This window comes from Amblyomma maculatum, chromosome 3, assembly GCF_055883805.1.
Source record: "Amblyomma maculatum isolate TAMU_Amacu chromosome 3, ASM5588380v1, whole genome shotgun sequence".
Lineage (NCBI taxonomy): Eukaryota > Metazoa > Arthropoda > Arachnida > Ixodida > Ixodidae > Amblyomma > Amblyomma maculatum.
In genome coordinates, this window is record NC_139346.1 from 180,574,939 (window position 1) to 180,592,782 (window position 17,844).

Here is a 17,844-nt window from a genome sequence, read left to right on the forward strand (position 1 = left end):
ACCTCAAGCCAGCCCACCCACACGGTCCCCGCCTGCTGAACCTGGGAAATCACAGCTACATTTGCCAGCCACCATCTCCCGACGACCAGACTTCCAAACCCCTCCTATCAAAGAGAAGGATAGAAGGAGTTGAATACAAGTCCAGAGACGCTCCCGGAAGCAAGCGCGGAAAACATGGAAAACGGCCACTCCTCATCCGCCCTCGGCGCCCACACTCTCTCTATCTAGGACGCCATCAAGGAAGACTGGAGTGCTGCCCTCTGCTCCCAGCCCGGTGTCTGCGAAGTACAGTTTAACACGCAACATCGTTCGCGGCCGATGTCAAGTCCCAGGAACGTCCCAAGACCATCTTCTGCATGGCCATGAGCTGCGCCTCCTTGTCCAGTCCATCGTGGCGACCTCGGCCGATCGACACGTCGGCACAGTTTACAGACTACGTAGAAAAGTCGACGCTGCAACTATTGCCGAAACTATCGAGTCGCAGCGTGTCGTGGGCGTCAAGCAGAATGGGCGTGGTCTCTCCGCGTCTCGCCCTCCCCCGAACATACATCTCGGGGATAAGGTTATGGGGGATACTGTCGCGAGAATGCGACACGGGGGGGAGGGGGGTCTAGACGCTACAGTCGCCTTCTAGCCCCTGCGTGCAGCCCTAACAGAGCTGTGACCACCAACCCGTGGTGCGAGAAGTCGCCACTGCGGTGGGTTCGGCCCAGAGGGGACAAATATCAAGTTACGTATTCGAACAGACTTTATTATGGTCGACTATACACGGCAAGACAGCACTCAAATACAACCGCTGTAGCGAGCGAACGTCCCACTCGCGTACGGGGGTGAAATAAAAACCCACCAAAATGAAAAGCACATGCAAGGAGGTGAGAGGACTGTTCTGCGCACCTGGCGTGGCTTCGCTCACAGCGGCGGATCTCACCGGCGGAAAATAGAACTGCGTGCGTGCGCGCTCAAACGCCGAAGAACTCCCGAGAGAGTTGCGCCAGACGCGCTCCTCGACTCAGACCGGGAAGAGGTATCCGGGCTACGCCGGGATGAAAGAGGGAAATCCACTCGGTGTCGCCGCGGGAGACTGAGAAGTGTTAGATGCGTGCTGTTGTGTTGCGTATTTTTTCTTTTCTTACGACTAGGGCACCAACACGGTGCCCACCCGACACAAGGGGAATAGTCAATAAATCATCAAGAGTGGCCAGTGCGCCTCGCGGTCCTCTCTACCAGCGCGCGTAATCTCGCTTGTTAATTACGTGCGGCTTGGCTTAGCTTGGCGGCTTGGCTCCATGGCTGCTGAAATCTCGTGAGATCTCGCGAGATTACGGCAAGCTGGACGTCACGCGGCATACGTCTCCGGAGTACGTCTCCAGCGCCTGTACGTATCGGCAGTTTTCACGCATGCGCAGTAGGCGTCCGATACGTCTACGTCTGTACGTCTCCGGTGAGGTAAATCTCCCTAATGGGGGCAGGGGATTCGTGTGTATCCCTACAAGGTTAACCGCCCGTCCTCTCCAGTGCTTCCCCTGAGGCGGGTACAATCATGCGCCTGTCACGTGCACTAAGACCATCCGCATCTGCGAGGGGCCTCCACCACCATACCGCCTGCGAAGCGAAGCACCCTCGTTGCTTTCACTGTGCGAGACACCACAGAGCCTCCGACCCAGTGTGACCTACCCGGAAGCACCAGACCCTCACCACCATGGCCCTCCGGCAGACGGCGAATCTTGCCGACATGCACACTGTCCTGGCCGAGCTCCGCGCCCCACAAAACCCTGGACGGCGAGCATATGCTTCAACAGCCAAACACAGCTATGCAGGAGCACTTCGCTTCCCTAAGCCACGGGCTCCCCTTCATCTCACTCGTCTGCCGCTGACTTCTGCTGTGCTAAATTCTTAGTGGTGCAAGCCCTCCTTCCGCTTCTGCCCAGCGATGCAGCAGAACGCAAGCTCTGTGAGGCTGCGGAGCCATCCAACTACTCATCGGGGCTAGACGGCCCAATGGACCGGCGCGCGCACGAGTGCTCTTAATGAAATGGCGGCCCCTACAAGCCAGGCACGCCCGCCAATCAGCCTCATCGCTGGTGGCACCCTGTCCGCAATCATCCTGACCCTCCAAGAAACCTGTGTGGATGTCGCCGCCCTGAATACGTCGGATATGCAAGCCACAGCCTGCTTCACGCCTGTGTGCGGATTTCCCCTGCTGTTCATCCCAACCACGTGCGTACGGAAATTCCTTATTGCCCTGGACTTATTTCAGGCGGCTCCGGAGGCCCTTGAGTGCAGCGGCGTAACAGAATTGGATCCACGGACACAACAGTGGCCTCCGTCTACGTTCCGCCCAACAGCACCTGAGAACCCGTGCCTGCAAGGATAGAATCATCTCCCGCCTTGGCCCTCAATGGCGATTTCAATGCCCACCACAAGGCCTCGGGCTGCCGCTCTACCAGTCTCCGCGACAAGCTTCTGCTGAAGGCTATCCTTATTCTTCTCAAGCTGTCCCCGCCCATTTTCATCCACCCTGGCCAACTTCCACTATTGATCTGAATTTCACACCAATTCTCCAGGAAGGCACCTGACACCTGGGGCTCAGACTATTTCCCAATATTCCTTGAGCCCACCTCCCGATGACCAACTCAAGACTGGTCCTATGCTGTAGTGAACTGAGGAGACTTCCGTCGCCATTCCAAAGACATCCAGGATGGAGATGAATTTCTCGGAAGCCTTCTCTCCTGCGCCCGTCAAAGGTTGTCACCACGAGGCTTGCGTCTTCACCCTTTCCAGACCTCCAACACTTGAACCTCCGGGCTTCATGTCGCACAGTGGAACGCTGGCCATTAAGACAGAAATACCTGATCAGCGCATCGATGCACTGTACAGACAGCGTGCCCACTAGGCACCGTGAGAGCTGGACGGGCATCTGCACCAGCATCCACACTGCCCGGCATACCAGCAAGGCCTGCGGCCTCCTGGAGTCTGGCATCCCCAGGCAGTCCATCCTCGCAATTCACTGGCGAATCGGCACTACCCAACTGGCAGAAGCATGGAAGACCACTTCGCCTCCTCCGCCTTTCCGACCCGACCTCCAGACGCTGCCCCTGACATCTGTTCTGGACCTACCAGTCCCCCGGCTGTTCCCGTTCCTTCTGGTGCTGCGCCTGATGGCCGTACTCCGGTACTACAAGTAACCTGCCATTCGGGAGGAAATCAACCTTCTCTGCGCGGCAGAAATCCCTGCTCATGAGCTGTTGGCAGTTCCGAGGAAGACTGCTCCTGAAGCCTATGGCATCACCCATCACATGCTCTGTAACCGAGACGTTCCCGAACAGCACCATCTCCTGCAAAGCGTAAATAGCATCTGATGCACTGCCACCTTCCCCAAAGACTGGCCGACAGCCGTGGTGGTGCCCATCCTCAAAGCCTGGAAACCAGCTCCCCTTGCCAACTCCTGCAGTTGTCTCCTTGACATCGACTGCCTTGAAAACCTTTGAAGAAGTGGCCCTGTCACGTCTGACCTGTATCACAAGGGCCACTGCGTTCGACCTAGATTTCGTTATCACCGCAAGGCGAGACTCCATCTCTGACCTGGTGGATGCCAAGCAACCAGGCAACATTGACATTCCTCGTCCTCCTGGACGTTCAGGCAGCATTCGATTCTCTGCCACATCATGCCATCTATGGTGCTCTGGACATCTCCGCACCTTCATCGAAGCCTTTCTGCCTGAAAGATCCTTTCGTGTACGCATTGGCATCAACCTCAGCACTCCTCGTCTTGTCACCACTGCGAGCCAGTGCACCTCTCCCCTTGTATTGCTCCGTCTATGAGGATGAGGTCGCTGTTTTGGTCCACCCCCCTTCCCCAAGGGCCTCCGCAAGGCCAAGCAAACATTCCAGAGTTCTCCATGCCCCAAGACTGCTCCACCATCCAAGACTGAAGCCATCTTCTTCCATCCAAAGCTGATCCCCTCACACTCTGCAAAGGATGGGCACTTATTAGTTGAAATAGAATGGAGAGCTGAGCTAGTTGGTGGAACATTCTAAGCAAGACACGGTGCAACAGACAAAAGAAGAAAAGCGAGTAGAAAGGGAAAGCGCTGACTATCAACTCGCTTGTCTTTTGCGCTGTGTCTTGTTTAGCTTATTGTTTGAGTTTAGAAGGGAAAGTAAAGGAAAGCAAATGGGCACAGGAAAGGGTAGTTTGAAGAACCGGGTAGCGGAAGATGCTTTTTCTCCCACTGTGTTATACTTATGCAAATAAGATAAAGGAGCTTCTGTCATTCTGTTGTTACTCCTGATGTCCATAACAAAACTGCAACAAAAAGAGCATGTGGCTGCTGGCAGATAGTTACGCAAAGATGCTTAAACTCGTGCGTTGAATCTTGTAAAATTAGGGGCCTTAAACATGATCACTGCCCCAAGCCTTTGCTCAGCACCTGATATGAAATTTTTGCAGCACCAATCACATATGCAACCACAAAGGAAAATAAAAACTGAGTCTTCAGTTTATTCGCGGAGACAGCACAGGGCAGGACAGGCAGATCACTGAACACACCACCATGTCTTGAAGCAGGCATGCAAACACCTCAGGGCAACAACTGTGCTTTTGCAAACCAAGAGAGACTTTCTTCTTAAGACACAGAATTAAGTTTGGCACACATGCACATGTTTCTATTACCATGTGGAACTGCATGTCTGACCATATCAATACCACCGCCTTTCAACTAAGGCTCTCGTAAGTATATATAAAACACTATGTCAGGCACAATTCAGTGACTAGACTTAACAGACATTTAACCAGAAATTGAATTGCTATATCAAAGTGAAAAGAATGCATGGACAGCAAGCATGCACATGGGCATTACACTCAGTTGTGACTCAGTGAGAGGAATCGGAATTCAAATCACCTCCATTAAATGATGTGAAACTTGCTTATTAAACTTTCTTTTCAGGAAGCTTGCGTAATTTATGGACAGCTTATAGGTAACATTGTGAATGTAACACAGGCAAGTCACTTCAAGCATTCTGTGTCCTGTATGAAGTAAACATTAACAAGGTGCTTTTTTACATGTTCATGGCTCAGCAACTTGGAAAACCCAATGTCGCAAGTGCAGGCAACCTAAAAGCTAGTCCAACAAAGGCACCAAAATGAACAGTAATGTCACTTGAAACCCAACAAATGACAAAGCATTCATTTCATTAGAAAAAGTATAAAAAAAAACTTCATGCAAAAAAACAATGAATGCATTAGGTTCACCTTACATCAGGTTATAAGCTGCTTTTGGAATTTCACAAAATGCTTTGACACAGCTCGAATGAAAGCTTTCTCGTTAATTAGAGCAAATGTATTTAATGTTGTGGCTCAGAAGGCTCCACTTAATCTTACCAACTGATTAAAGAAGCTTTTGGGGCATTTGATTGCTACAGCAATTGAAACAGAAAAATGTTCAGAGAGCCTAAAGTGCCACTAAAGGTAAGCATCAAGCTCAATGATGATGCTACAGATAAAATACTTGAGAAGGTACTGCACATTATAATTTTACTGAAGAAACACTAGCATGCACAAGAACACCAGTGCCATGCTTACGATTAACAAGAGATGATTCTGTGCCCTCACATTCCGTAAAGGTACTGTAGCACTTGCTATCCATAGAAAAGGCAGCCAAAGTAGGCTATAGAAGTAACACCTATCTCGCTTTAATCTCCCTTTCTAATGATAATGCTAAACTGAAGCTCAAACGAACACCCAATGGCATTATTGTTAAGAGTAAACACCAGCTAAAGAGTTCTGAAAATCAGCGTCACCTAAGTTTCTTATCAATATGAAAGAAATAAGCTTTGCATTCTTCAAGCAAACCAAGAAATGTAATGGAGTGTGTGCTTTTATGTAAAGCTTGATCAAACAAGTCAACAAATTGAAAATTTGACACAGTCTCAAAACAAGAACTGAAGACAGACTACAGTAGTTGCCTAGAGAATTGAAGAGCTAGCTAATCAGTGCATAATGACTAAAAGGACCACTACACTGAAAAAATTCAAGGAATAAGCAACAACAGAATAAAATGATCCCGTTGTGCAGGATGTTGCCCAATACTTCTTTAAAACAGTTGTTACAAAGACTCAGCCTTGCTCAAGCAGACAAAAGAATTAAGGAAGAATACATGAAAGAATGTCTGTAGCCAAAATCGAAACTGAAGAATAATTTAAGAAATTCGAAAGTAAGGAATTCAGTTATTTCCACTCCTATTTGACAGCAGTGACAAAAAATAACAACAAAACAACAGAAAAGGCAAAATCTTAAAGGTATTAGAAGAATACTGAGATGCTGTGAGCAAAAAGAATTGTGCATGCTGTGTGTGAGCATGTTAAACTCTGCCAGTCAGTTCGCAGTCAAGTCTAGTAACCAAACTTAGAAGAGTGGAAGAGAAAGAAAAAATGAAGTATTTTGGTTCACTTATATATAAAAAAAATATACAGACACTGCAGTAAATTGAGCAGACTGACACTTTAAAAATGATGTATAAAGAATCTGGAAAGAGATGGAAGAAACGGAGTTGAAATTCTGCAGTTAAGAAATTTAAAACAGGGAGCAACAAACAAAATCAAGAGCCACAACAGCAAGCAAAGCCCAATACTAATATGTCGTGACTTACAAGGTGCGAAGAAGAGAGGAGAAAAAAAAAAAAAAAGGTTCTTTTGTAAACTGAATGATACGGAAGCATAAGCTAGCAGCCCCTGACATGTATTACACTGACATTCCCACATCACCACCCTAGAGATAAACAGGGCAACTGTACAGGTTTTAAACCCCTGCCATGCAAGGTTCAGGTTTACAAAGGGTGAATGTAGAAGTATATGTACACTGTTCAACGAGTTGACAAGCATGGTATAGTAAATAACAATATTACGCCTTCAAGTTTCTAGCCCAGGCTGAAAATGAACCACACACCCTTCTCAGGCTACACAACCTCCCTCCAGCAAATCTGCAAAATAAAAGTCATCAAAAAGGAGCACTCCTGTCGCTGGTGCTGGCACAGTACAAAAATAGTTTTTCATACTGCATAAGCAGCCTTTGCAAGCAAAATGGTACATGCAAAAGACTTGGCTGCTTTTTAATAGACTACCTTTTCCCGGGATTCATATTAATGCGAACAATGCTAGGACTTAATGACAAACTTCCGCAGCCCTTAACAGCGAACATCATTACGAAGACAAAAGAGACTAAAAGCACACTTGCTCTCTAAACAACCACCTCTGAAGCAAGAATCACAAAACATGACAAAACTATTCCAGGTTTCACCAGCTTCTTCACACCACACATCCAAATAAAAAATTATACAAAAAAAAAAAAAATGACATGCACCAGCTGCAAATGGGAAGCCCCCTCACAGAACATGGACAAAGGCGAGACAAACGCCATTCGTGCTTGAGGCTCTTCGAAACAAAGACACACCTTCATATACAATGCTGATGATAATCTGTACAAGACTATGTCTGACAAATGGGAGGAAGAAAAACAAACAAGAAACAACAATGCCACCAAATGAAAGTGACAAGAAAAAGCAATGCAAAAAAAAAACAAAGGCACAGACGTTGAGAGAACCTCTCTCGCACTCGTAAAGTCTTACACACACTGCAAGCTGCCTCCGACCCCATAAACATAAGGGGGGAAATCTCGGCATTTGCATGGAACAACCAGTGGCTGAATACGACTGAAGTGGCTTCACGGCAGCAGCCATGGTAGCGATGCTCAGGAGCAGGTGGTAGGGTAGGTGGGCATTTACGGTGCGCTCTGACGACTCCCAACAGTGGTTGCGATTGTGACTTGGCTGTGACAGCTGCTGCTAGCACCATTACTGGGATCACAGCAACTGCTACCTTTCCTTCTGACGCTGCGTTGAGAACTTGAACCTTATGCAGGCACAAAAAAGTAAAAAAAAAAAAAAAAGGAAGGAAGACAAGAGAACATCGTATAAAACTGCACAGAAGTTGATGAGATGTACAAGAGAATACTGTAAATGGAATATACTTCGTCTTGGTTTGAGTTTTAGCCCTGGACCAATTTTTTCCTTTTTCAAACTACTGTGCATGGCTTTCCTCTGCAACTGTTCAGCTGTCTTCAGATAGATACTAATGTGTAAATACTACTGCCTTTATATATTAACTGCTAATTGCCTCTACTGAATACACAGGGAAAGCTTACTGGTACATTTTTTGAATGTTTTTATAAGCAGCAAAGAAAAAACAAATAATCCGAGAAACACAAGATTTAAATTGACACTTTCCCACTCAAAAAAAAAAAAAAAAAAGATTAGCATTTCTTGGCATAAGGTACAAACAGCTGCTTTTTTTAGGATCTATGAGGTGGAAGCTCAGCTTGCAGAAATTTTCTGCACTATTATTTTAGTTATATACATGGACATATACTGAAGGACATATACACTTTTTAGTTTTTAACTTATATATGTTTAAGCATAAAGCACTACAGCAATGGTGGTGTGGAAGTAGAACATCCACTTTGCATGCAAAAAAAAAAAAAAAAGAAATATATATATATATATATATATATATATATATATATATAGTAAAATCTCATTACAAGAGACACTCAAGGGACCCGGAAAAGATGTCTCTTGTAACCAAAAATTATAAAAGCACTGTGTTGATCAGTTTACTGCACATCAGCATATAAATGCATTCACATGCATTAACAGGAAATTGTTCAGGAAAGTTTAAACAAGTTATTCATACTAGTATGTATTTTTGTGAGTGCAGAGTGCATTCCTTCCCAAATTCAGGAGGTAAAGCACTTCACTTAGCAAACTTCCTGTTGCTCTAATACCTTTGAAGCACTCTTACATGCTCGCCATCCTCAGATGCTGACACTTCTCCTCTGAAATGTCCTCATAGTCAACCTCTATGGCACATGTGCCATTTACTTGCGCGAGAATTGCACAGTCCGAAAGCTCTTCGGGAGCACACAAGATCCACATCTGCAGATACGAATTCCTCAAAACATTAAGGTACCTCAGCAGTCTCTTGGATGCTTGCCCATGCTTCATCTTCAAGGACGCTTTCTACAGTATCCATATATGGGCCCTCTTACATCATGTCACCACATTTAAAGCCTGCTTGTCTGAAATAGTTTTTCACAGCTGCACTTCTCAGGCCATTCCAGACACCTTGAAATCACCTCAACAGCAAACTTCGCACATCAATTACTATTGTACAGTCTTGCTGCCTGTTGAGCAACAAGTGTTCTACCAACCTTGTTTTGTACAGCAACTTGACAGGGTGCATAATGCCTTTGCCTATTGGTTGAAGGTAGGGTGTGGAGTTTGGAGGGAAAAAATAACTTTGATGGCTTTGAGCATGAGAACTTTTGCGCTGCGAAGCATTGTCCACAAAGAGAAAGACGTCAAGATTCTGAGCTTTCATCTTGTGATCAAATTTTAACAGTGAGGAGTTAAAATGCTGGATGTCATTCATGCATTTTGTTTTGCTTCGTAGGTGGCAGTAATGTGATGCCAGTGGCTGAAACAACGAGGTTGCTTTGACTCTCTGATCATGGGGAAACGCTCCTCATTTCCTGAGATAGTGCAACAAAAAGGATGCTGATATGGAACAGAATTTAGCTAAGGGAATCAGAAGTGCATCATGCATGAGTTGATATGCTTCAGCTGCATTGCATGAGCACACCAGGTTGTGTCTCTTATAAATAGTGAAGAATTTACTCTAGGGACCTGAAAAAGTTGTCCTTAGAAACAGAGTGTCTCTTGTAACCATGTCTCTTGTATGCAATGTTGTTAACATGGCAGACATAGGAAAACCAACCAAACCATTTTCAAGTGTCTCTTATAACCGAGTGTCTCTCGTAACAGTGTCTCTTGTAACGAGGTTTAACTGTGTGTGTGTGTGTGTATATATATACAGTGAAAGCTCGTTAATTCACAACTCGTTAATTCGAAATAGTCATCGTGGTCCGGTCCGCAGTGCATAGAAGTCTATGCGCGTAACAGCTCGTTAATTCACTCAAAAATTGGCGCCGCCACCCATAATTCGAACTGCGCGCCGCCAAGCGGCGCTGTTAAAAACCATCGTTGGAAGCTTTCACGGCAGAACGATAGATGGCACAACCATCGGGGCGCCGCTAGGGTGCTGGAACAAGTACTATGGTGAATTCCAATCGCAGAGCAGGAGCACTTCCAGAGCAACGTTTTCTGCTCCTTTCGGAGCAATTGTCTTCCAAACGCAGATCCGGAACACGGATCGCGTCTTCCAAACGCAGAACGGGAGCAATTGCCGAGCAAGGGTCGCTCCGCGGTCCGCCGAAATCGGGGGAATCGACCGGAAGTTTGCGGGACTTGACTTTCCGAGCGACGCTTGCGCATGCGCTACCTAGCGCATCCATTTCCGGTGGCTCGTCGCGTTGGAACGTGCCGCTCCATAGCAGACGATCAGTATTTGTCGCCGCCATGGATGGTGATTCGCGTCGCGCTCTTGCGCTCACTTTGCTTGAGGACAGCAAGTCGGAGAGCTGCAGTTCCGACTCATCTGTCGAAGAATCAAGCTCGGACAGCGACTGTGACATGGTCACCTGCAAGTTCACTTTTCAGCACTTGTTTCGCATACCGGAACGACGACCAAAAGTTGTAGGATTTGTCGAAGGAGTGGTCCACAACTACACAGAAGAAGAGGTAAGCCAAATGCCGCAGAATGATGCCGCGCAGATTTAAAAAAATGGCATGCATAATTGCATCATTTCTGCGTGTGATATTACAGTTCCGAAGGCACTTCAGGTTGCCGTGAGCTGTTGTTTACTGGCTGGTCGACGGTTTTGCCGCTTCCGACAAAGGGAAGAAAGGCTGCAGGCTTGCAAAGCAGACGACGCGAGCGCACGAAAAGCGCGGGCAAGTGCAAGGAATGATGGGTACTTTCTCCGTCTCCGTTTGCTCGCGAGCGCCACCTACTTGCTCCGGCCGGAGCAAGAGTATTCGAAACGCAGAGTCTGGGAGCGTGCTCTCCGCCGGATTGAGGCGTTTTGTCGTGGAGCGTGCGCGCTGCTCCAGTTCTGCGATTGGAATTCGCCACTAAACAGTCTTTCCTGCCGCGACTCCGAGGAACGACGTTTTAGTGTTATCGACCACGGTTTCGTGTTGCATTTCGTGAGCCCTCGTTTTGCACGCCGCTTGTTGTGAGCTGGTGTCCGCGAGATGTGTTCGCGTGGGAAATACTGTGCCAAGACGGTGAAGGAGAAAGTGGCTATTTTACGCGAGGTGGATGAACGGAAGGCCAGCAAAGTGGAAATCGCGAAAAAGCACGGGATTCCACCAAGCACGTTGTCGACGTACGTCCGAAATAGGAAGGCCATCGAGGATGCCTATGAAGCCGAAGATTTCGCCAGCAACAGAAAAAGGCTTCGGTTAGCCAAGTATCCGGAAATTGAGACCGCTGTGATCACGTGGGTGAAAGAAATGAGAAGCGCTGACATTCCACTGAGCGGCCCAATTATCATGGCGAAGGCGGCCGATTTCGCCCTGCACTTGAATGTGGAAGATTTTGTCGCCTCCGAAGGATGGTTTCACCGCTTTAGAGACAGACATAATCTTGTCTTCCGGGTGTTGTCTGGAGAAGCCAAAGAAGTGGATGCAGAAACTTGTGCCACGTGGCGAAGCGGTGCTCTGCAGCAGTACTTAGAAAGCTACTCGGCACATGATATATTCAATGCTGATGAGACGGCTTTGTTTTATAAGCTCCAGCGCGACAGAACAGTAACATTTAAAGGGGACAGCTGCGCTGGCGGCAAGCGAAGCAAAGAGCGGATTACTGTTCTGGTCGCCGCTAATATGACCGGGACGGAGAAGGTCCCTCTTTTTGTTGTCGGCAAGGCACATAAGCCTAGATGTTTCAAGAACATTAGGACGCTGCCGACGGAATACTCCGCCAACAGCAAGGCGTGGATGACGGGCGAATTGTTCAAAAAATGGCTCTTGAAATTCGATCGGAGGATGGAGCTAGGGAAGCGTCAAGTTCTCCTCATTGTGGATAACTGCTCGGCACACAAAGTCGACGCCGAGCTGAAAGCCACAAGGCTCGTCTTTTTGCCCGCCAACACGACTGCGGCCTTGCAGCCGATGGATCAGGGGGTGATCAGAAACATCAAATGTTTCTATAGGCGCCACATGATCGAGCGCATGACTTTGTGCACTGGAAACCAGAAGACCAGCACCATCACATTGCTCACAGCAATGCACATGTTGGTGCGTGCATGGGAGCAGGTCACGCCGTCCACAATTGCAAACTGCTTCCACCACTGTGGCTTTGCTGCCGGAAGTATGAAAGAAAGTGGCGACGATGGGAGTCCGGAGCCTCTGCCTGCGGCTGTGGGTGCTGTGCTGCAGGACGTCAGTTTTGATGATTACGTTGGAGTAGACAGCGATGCAGCAGTGTGCGGTGCCCTAAGTGATGAGGACATTGTCGCTGAAATTGTTGGGGAGCAGTCTGTCCCAGAAGAGGCAGAAGACGAAGACGACGACGAGGAGCAAGAGCCCGTGCGTCCATCCGCAGCAGAAGTTATGGGAGCGCTGAATGTCACGCGCCTTTTCTTCAGCTTTGAAGAGGGGGAAGAAGACTCCCTGCGTCGCATTCGCATGCTAGAAGACCGAGTGAGTACGGTAGCCCTCAGAGAGAAGAAGCAGAAGATGATAACAGACTTTTTTGCTAAATAAATGTTTTTCGTGCCCTCCGGGCATCAAACGCCTTCATTTTTGCTCACTTTCATTAGTTCGAATTTTGGTTCATTCGAAATGGCCTGGCGGCCCCGTGGAATTTGAATTAACGAGTATATATATATCCGTATGCCAATGGAACTGCATAACCTAGTCTGCGTGGAGCCTGATCCCGGTGACCACAGCTGGAAACACACTCTTTCTTCCTTCCTTCCTCTATTACTGCGAAGAAAAGATACATGAAGTTCACATTGACGGAGGCATCTGGATCCTTAGCCGGTGGCTAGTTTTGGATCAATTAAAAAAATGCCATATATCTCGGCAGTTGGTTATGGCTGCAACATACATATGAACATTTCAACAGTTTGGGGAGGTGTACTGTTCTGATAGCATGTTTATTTTTTAAGAGCAGATGCAATGTTCGAGAGGGGCTTAATGCTGAATGGAACAATGCTTCAAACTTCAGCGCTGACAAATGCTATGGCTCGACACTAGTATAGATGGCTTGTTTTAGGTAAATTAAGCTTACTGCTATGAGCGTGTCTAGAGTGTATTTGAAGGAAGCTTCAGAACTGGAAAATTGCAAGGTATATTAGCCACAGGATTTGGCCACCCTGGTATAGTAATTGGCCACCGTATCCCATAAGAATATACCGATTAACCTCCTTCCCTCAGTCCCCGGCCACAGCAGCGGCCAGACCCGTGAAGCAGCGGAGGGTGCTAAGAAGCTCTGGCTCCGGATGCCCGCCACTGGGAGTCACGGTGTAAGAATATTTAGGTGACGACACTGACTGCCCGCTGCGGCGTCCCAGTGTCTATTTGCTTGCGAAGTGGCACGTGCGGCTAGGTAGTGTGACTGGCTTTCGGTGCCGTTTTAGGCTGTGTTTGTCAGTGTTTTGCGTAGCCAGACCGCAACACAAGGTGTGTACGTTAGATTCTGAGTTTTCACGTTGCGGCAGGCACCGTGCACGAACAAAGTCTGCTACAATCAGCTTTTTCTGTTGCGGTTTGCGACCCGCTGCAGTGATCGTTGTGCACGTTCACGTGGTGGCGAGGCCTGACGCTGCGGACAGTCATCGCGCCCTATGTATTTGGCGGCTGATGCGTTGGCTATTGCTGTTTTACACCTTAGAAGTCCAGCCAGACCCAGAAGCTGACCACACGCTATTGTAGGTGAGAGGTGCTTTGTACCTAACTGAAGATCGGGCTACCAGATTTTTCTGGATCGTCACTTTTTAAAGCTCCGTCGGACCCTGCTCGCCCAGAACTGAGGCGCCGGACAATCCCCAGCCCAGGTCTGAAGCAAGGCGCACAGACGAATAAACCAGAGCCGACACCAGAGTAAAGACCCGAAGGAACCGAAAGACATGAACACGCAACCCCCGCCCAGCCGTCCCACGCGACCTCGTGCCATTAGTCCCATTGATGCTTTGGCGGCGAATGATTGAAGAGCTCCATGGGAGGCGGATCACCCAAGCATCATCGTGGTCATCGTCACCATTGTGGCAAGCATATCATTCTCTTCTATTTTTCTTCAACATCCTCACTCATATCACCACCGACTTCAACGCACCGATCCGGATGATCGCACGGTGGCCCCGGGAAGTGTTGCGAGGAAGATCGGCAGTGGCGTGAGAGGAGCCCTCGTGTTAGGCTGGCAATTAAATCATCTTTCACCCTGTCGCCACGTTGTACCGTCTTCTTGCTTGTCACCACGTAACAATATGGAGACAATTGAGAATGCTCTAAAGAACTGTGTTAGCCTAATAGCGGTCAAGAAGAAACTAGGTATAAGTGAAAATCAGATGTATGCACCAAGAGACAAGGCACACAGTGTCATTACCAACATGGATAAGAGTATCGAAGTAGCCAAAGTAATTAGGACGATAATGAGTGTGGCTGCAGTAGGGTCACTGCGCCCATGGGCCTGTGGTGACTGATGTGCTGCTAACACAAGGTCAATGTAACAGGTTCAGGGGTAGAAGCAGTCTTGAGCATTTTGGAGCAGTTTTGGGATATTGATAGATGGCAATGAAGTGTAGCCTTTTCATTCCGCAGCTTTTTTTACTTCACTGCCTCCTGCCAATTGTTCATCATTCCTTGCTTGAGCAATGCTAAGGCTCATTTTTATTATTTTGGCATTGGCCCCATATGTCTTTCCAACACTCTTGAGAAGCTTCCTAGTGACTGACAGCTTTGACGTACCAACCCATAACGCTTCGGCCTGGCAAGCTTGTCACTGACAAAGGGGCTCGATGATGAAGTACCTGCTTGTTTTCACAGCAGAGCCATTAGAATAACTCATGCATGTTTTGCAATCTGACCAGTTTCCTTCGTAACGGCTCACAGTAGTTTGCGCTACCTGCTTCGCTTGCCGATCTCGCTTCTTTCCACTGGTGATTCAAACGGCTGAGAGGAGGTGCTATGTTACATACACAGTGCATTTCTTTTTTTTGTTTCTCAATTATCTCCAATCGCCAGTGGCTCAGAACGAATATTTATTATTCTCCATGCTTCCTTTCCTTACAAAAACTTCATTTGTATTAAGACCAGTGCAAGATGCGCTATATCTTTGCCACTGGTGTAATGACACTGTTCCCGTGTTCTGCTAAGTTGGATGGCAGAACATCAAAACAGCCAGTTTGGAGCAGTTTTGGAGCAATATTGCATTTTGGAGCAGGATGGAGCAGGGAAAGCAGTTTGGAGCAGGATGGAGCAATTGGAGTAGCACTTTCACCCCTGCAGGTTGCGCTACATGGAAGAAAACGCGTGCAGCTGTCTATTGCCAGCGGCATCAACTCGATGATGATGATGAACAGTGTAAAGGGCCCCTGCAAACTGTGTGGCAAGATATTAAATCACAAAAAATAAGATTACTGCTAACTAGAAAGTAAATATAATACTCAGGCGCAGAAGTGAATGCAGTTTTAGTTTCTTGCATAAGAAAAAATGTGTCCTATCTATAATAATATTTTAAATTGTTTTTACTGACCTCTCTCGGCCATTTAGTATCCGCTGTGTAGTTGCCCAAAGCTCAGATATGGCTCAGGCCAAAGCTTTTTCACTCGCGGAGTGGGTGCGTCATCGGCCCTGGTTCAACGTTCAATATTGCACCTTGCATGCAAAGTGGGTTATCTGTGTCAAACAGTCAGTATTTCATTCTGCTGGTTGTGGTAGAGCTTTACATCAAAGTGAAGACTGTGCGTGCTTGATGAGAAACTGATTGCCGCTGCATGTGCGCATTTTCGGACGATGGGACAATGCAGCATCACAGCTCCGCGGCTGGCCTGCTCGACCTCCCAGGCATGTCACAAAAGTGGCGGCTTCTTTTACAGATACACGTTTGCACGAGCGGCGTCTCGCTGCATCTATTTTAACTAAATGGTGAAGGTGAGACTTTATTGCCCCCAAGACGCATGTCGCATTGGGAAAAGCCTTCCGTCCTGATCCCTTTGCTGCGTGTTTCGCTTATAGCGTCGCATTACCGCACCAATTAACGTTCGCTGAATGTAATTTAGCTGGTATCGCAGGGAGCTTTCTATTGTCAGTGAGGTCTTTCTCATGTATATGAATGCTGAAGTTGTAAATTGTAAATTTGTAGCCTCACATTGACCCCTCTCAGCGACAAATGAAGCGCTAGTAAATGAATTAGTAAATGAATAGAATCGCGAACAGGGCGAAGGTTTAGTTGTAGGGAGCGAAGCTGTATCGCAGTTATTTTCACTTCTCAGACGCATTAACTTCTAAATAGTAACAGTACCCATTTGAATTTCTTACCTAAGCTCTTACAGCTTGGTGTTCTAATGCTAGCGTTACAGTTATCCCGTTCGTTTTTCTTTGTTCTTTGACATTGATATGTACTTTGCTTGTTTGCGAATTTTCTCACCCTTTTATATGCTCACCGCGTTTCGTTTGGAGACCTATGTTCAGGTCACTTTGTTATCACGAGGATTTCATGAAGACCATGACAGACGAACTAATGGTGGTTGCTTTCCTACAGTTCAAGATTTGTATTGTTGTGACGCATCTATGTAAGTAATCGTGAATTAATAAAGCCCGGCTTTCGATGTAGCACAGCTCCACTCACTTATGCCCTTAGTGAAATACCTCAATCAAGTCATGTGATTCTTATCAATGTGCTTGCCGAATTCACTTGAAGGCCCTTTATTTCAGAAACGTGCCCGAAGAAATAATCACCAGAATGCGTTTACATGCAACGAAAAGACTAGGCTAATGATGATGGAGCCAGAACGATGCTGTGGTAAGGTGGTCGAAGATGCCGTAAGATTGCAGTTAACGTAAACTTGACAGTAGAAATCCATGCCAAGTAATGTTGGCTGAACAGTTACGGTGTCCATTTTTCTGCTTTATCCAAGCATCGTTCTGTCTCTATCGTCGTTGGCCTTGGTTTTTGTCCAAAAGTAAAAAAAAAAAAAATCAAATTCCTCGCCAGTGGTACGTCACTGTGACGTCACAAAATAACGTAATATGCTTGCTTTGTCGCACAATTCACAGGGGGCGCCAAGAAACTAAACCCTCGCTCAGAGTCGACACGCAGGCACTTCTATGGGAGTTACGCTACCATTTACTCTTTTTACCACGGCTAATATGCCGGCGGGTAGCATGTTGCTGTTGGAAGTGTGCCGCTAGCATGGGCTTCTGGGTTACATTCACGCTTCTGGGTTACAGAGAAGCTCATCTACTGGCATGTTTCATATACAAAATTATAGGTTGCGGTGGTTACTCTTGAGAAATACACCAAGGGGGGCTAGACACTGAAACTGCCTTCTAGCCCTGGCGTGTCGTTCCTAACAGACAAAGCTGTGACCCCCAACCTGCAGTGCGAGAAGGCGCCACTGTGGCGGGTTTGGGCCACAGGGGACAAACACCGAGTTGCGCACTTGAACAGGCTTTATTTTGCCCAAGTACATGTCAAATACAGCACTCAATGCATCCGCTGTAGCGAGCGAACGTCCCACTCCAGTATGGGCCGTAGGGGGGCGAAATAAAACCACCAAATGGGGAAGCACACACAAGGAGGTGAGAGGAGTCTTCTGCTCACCTGGCGTGGCTTCGCGCTTACGGCCCGGGGTAAATGGGTACGATGGCCGGGCGACTCGGT

The 17,844-nt window shown here is 47.5% G+C and overlaps 1 protein-coding gene across 2 annotated transcripts in view; it reads right to left on the reverse strand.

Annotated features, from left to right (window-relative positions):
- Positions 1-6,668: 6,668 nt before the first annotated feature.
- The window catches only part of LOC146197084 (carbohydrate-responsive element-binding protein-like), a 58,559-nt gene continuing 47,383 nt past the window's right edge, over positions 6,669-17,844 (reverse strand). For both annotated transcript variants that reach the window (XM_084598827.1, XM_084598828.1), the window contains exon 20: positions 6,669-7,905. In XM_084598827.1, coding sequence (XP_084454953.1) covers positions 7,869-7,905 — 37 coding nt within the window. In that variant the 3' untranslated portion in view covers positions 6,669-7,868. The remainder of the gene's footprint in view (positions 7,906-17,844) is intronic.